Source organism: Athene cunicularia, assembly GCF_003259725.1.
Source record: "Athene cunicularia isolate RWA chromosome 7 unlocalized genomic scaffold, athCun1 chr7_part2, whole genome shotgun sequence".
NCBI classification, from domain to species: domain Eukaryota; kingdom Metazoa; phylum Chordata; class Aves; order Strigiformes; family Strigidae; genus Athene; species Athene cunicularia.
In genome coordinates this window covers 4,345,254-4,347,627 of record NW_020799108.1, presented here as the reverse complement: position 1 = coordinate 4,347,627, position 2,374 = coordinate 4,345,254, and the positions used below count along the sequence as shown (strand labels likewise).

The window sequence follows — 2,374 nt, the reverse complement described above, 5'->3', positions numbered from 1 at the left end:
GGGGGGGGGGGGGCAGAGAAAAAGTAAAAGAATGGTCCATTATTCAGGTAATTTTTAATATACTTATTCCCTACAATGAAGAAGGGAGTGGCATTTTGGAGCAACTAATTCTGGTGACAGTGCAAGAGCATACATTTACATATATACAGCCAATATTTTAAACGGTTTTAGAACCAGAAGCTTCTAAATTTGCATTGCATGTGCCCTGAAATATTCAGATCCTTCACACGCTATGATATGGCGGCTTGCAGTTGGATCACTTACTTTCCAAACACAGTGTACTTCATGTCTAGGTGCGGTTGCTTGCCGTAAGTGATGAAGAACTGTGATCCATTGGTATTTGGGCCATTGTTTGCCATTGAAACTACCCCACGGACACTGTGCTGAAAGAAGGGAAAAACCTCAACATGGATACACATGTGTAAAAGCAGGACTTTAGCCTGTACGAAGTGCTCTGTGACTTAGTACTCTGCTTCAATACCATTATTAGGAAAAAAATCTTGATTGCAAATATATTCCAACACAGTCCATAATTAGCTCCTCAAAATTGCTCTAACAATGAAAAATTACTTCTTTCCCTTCAGAACATGAAAAGTACTTACAAATTCTTTCTATTTCTGTTCTTGGTGATGAAAACCCTCAAACTTAACTTGCCAAGTACAGAAATGCCTGTTCCCATTCTAACAATAAGCTTTCTATCCCTTTATTGCAGGATTAGACTTTGCTTCACAGTTAATAGAAAGGTATTTAATACAGTACAACACAACGCTGAGTGTTCTCCAACCTGTAAAGAAAATTCGTATGAAAATAACTGCATATTGCGAGCACAGAAATACCTTTAGGTATTCACTGAATTCATCTTCAAACTTCTTGCCCCAAATGCTGTTACCTCCTTTCCCAGTGCCTGACAAAGAAGCACCACAATAGATTACTGGATTTTCAGACTGAACACTCTAGAAATAATGTACTGTTATAACATTTTACAACAAAGACCACAGATAGCCTGTAATTCATTTGAGGCAGGGATCAGGTTCTCACGTCTTGTTACTCAGCAGAGACATAACTCTAAATAAGAAACACCTATTAAGTAGCAGAACAAAGCACTGACATATCCTCACATTAAATTCAGTATGAGTACAAACTCGAAGTTGAATCAGATTTTCCCCAAAACAGCTGACACTGTCTGGGACATTTCCCACCAATGCTTTAAAGGCAGCGTAGCCTTTCAGGCAGAAATCAGAGAAACCACAATAGCAACTGCTACCTGTTCCACTGCTGGTGAGCCAGCAGAACCATCATATTTAGTGGAAACAGCTGGAAAAGTCTGTAGAATGCTTTACTACTGCATGTTTATATAGAACTAGGGTAATGGCTGCTCTTCTGTAAGTTCATCACAGAAAGCTAATCTCCCCACAAAACCCTCTATCAACAAAACAGTAATTCTTATCTTTTACTTTGCTTACATTTTGGTTTTAACTTTCATACTTATAATTTCTTTTTATTTATGTTTTATTTTTCTATAGAGAGACCCGAACAGACGAATTTACCTAATGGATCTCCTGTCTGAACCATGAAGCCCTTTATATTCCGGTGAAATATGCATCCATTGTAGTAGTTACTCGCACAAAGAGCCAGGAAATTCTAAGGAAGTGAAACAAACCATATTAACAAAGAATTCAGAAATAAATATCCTCTCACTAAAATGACAGCATTGGCAAGACCAAGTCTAACCCTTTTGCTTCTGCTTTGCATTGTGACCACGTGAATTCAAATTGCCACAGAATAGTCATAAGCAAATTATAGTTAATGTGCCCCTTTGACAGTGTCACAGACAGAAAGGATTTTAAATAAAGCTTACAGTACAAGGCTGTCTGACTTGAGGAACAAACAAGAAGCCTAAGACATGCTCAGAAGCATCGCTCTCATTCAACATTTTGTAAATGTGAATTTTGTAATCAACAACTTCATGCCTCAGCTTTATTAGTTAAAAGGTAAATTATTTTAATTTAAGCTTAAGTTTATTGCAGAAAGGAAAACCTGGGGCCTCTGACAAACTGGGAGTGACTATCACTCTCTTAAAATCAAATCTATGCAAGTGTGAGCAAACCCAGGGAAATTTGGGAATCCCAGGCCCTGTGCCATATTTCCCCATAAGGGCAAAGGGCACTTTGGGAGATGCTGGAACTTGAAGAGAAGTGGCCCTTGGCTAAACTTTATCTGGTGAGAAACGGGCAGCAAAGCTCTAGGCCGTATGACACTGCACAATTTCCACAAGTGGAATAGGCACTGTACCAGCTTAAAATATCAGCATTCCATTATGTGAAAAGATGAATTGCAAAAGCCACTTCACCTCCTCTACCGTCTTCACTATTTC

The 2,374-nt window shown here is 38.6% G+C and overlaps 1 protein-coding gene across 1 annotated transcript in view; it reads right to left on the bottom strand.

Moving 5' to 3' along the window:
• Positions 1-2,366, bottom strand: part of PPIL3 (peptidylprolyl isomerase like 3) — a 4,722-nt gene extending 2,356 nt beyond the window's left edge. The window contains exons 1-3 of the mRNA XM_026853174.1: positions 1,548-2,366; positions 837-904; positions 265-383 (exon numbers count right to left, since the gene is read on the bottom strand). Of these exons, the coding sequence (XP_026708975.1) occupies positions 265-383; positions 837-904; positions 1,548-1,572 (212 nt within the window). The 5' untranslated portion in view covers positions 1,573-2,366. The remainder of the gene's footprint in view (positions 1-264; positions 384-836; positions 905-1,547) is intronic.
• Between the last annotated feature and the right edge of the window lie 8 nt (positions 2,367-2,374).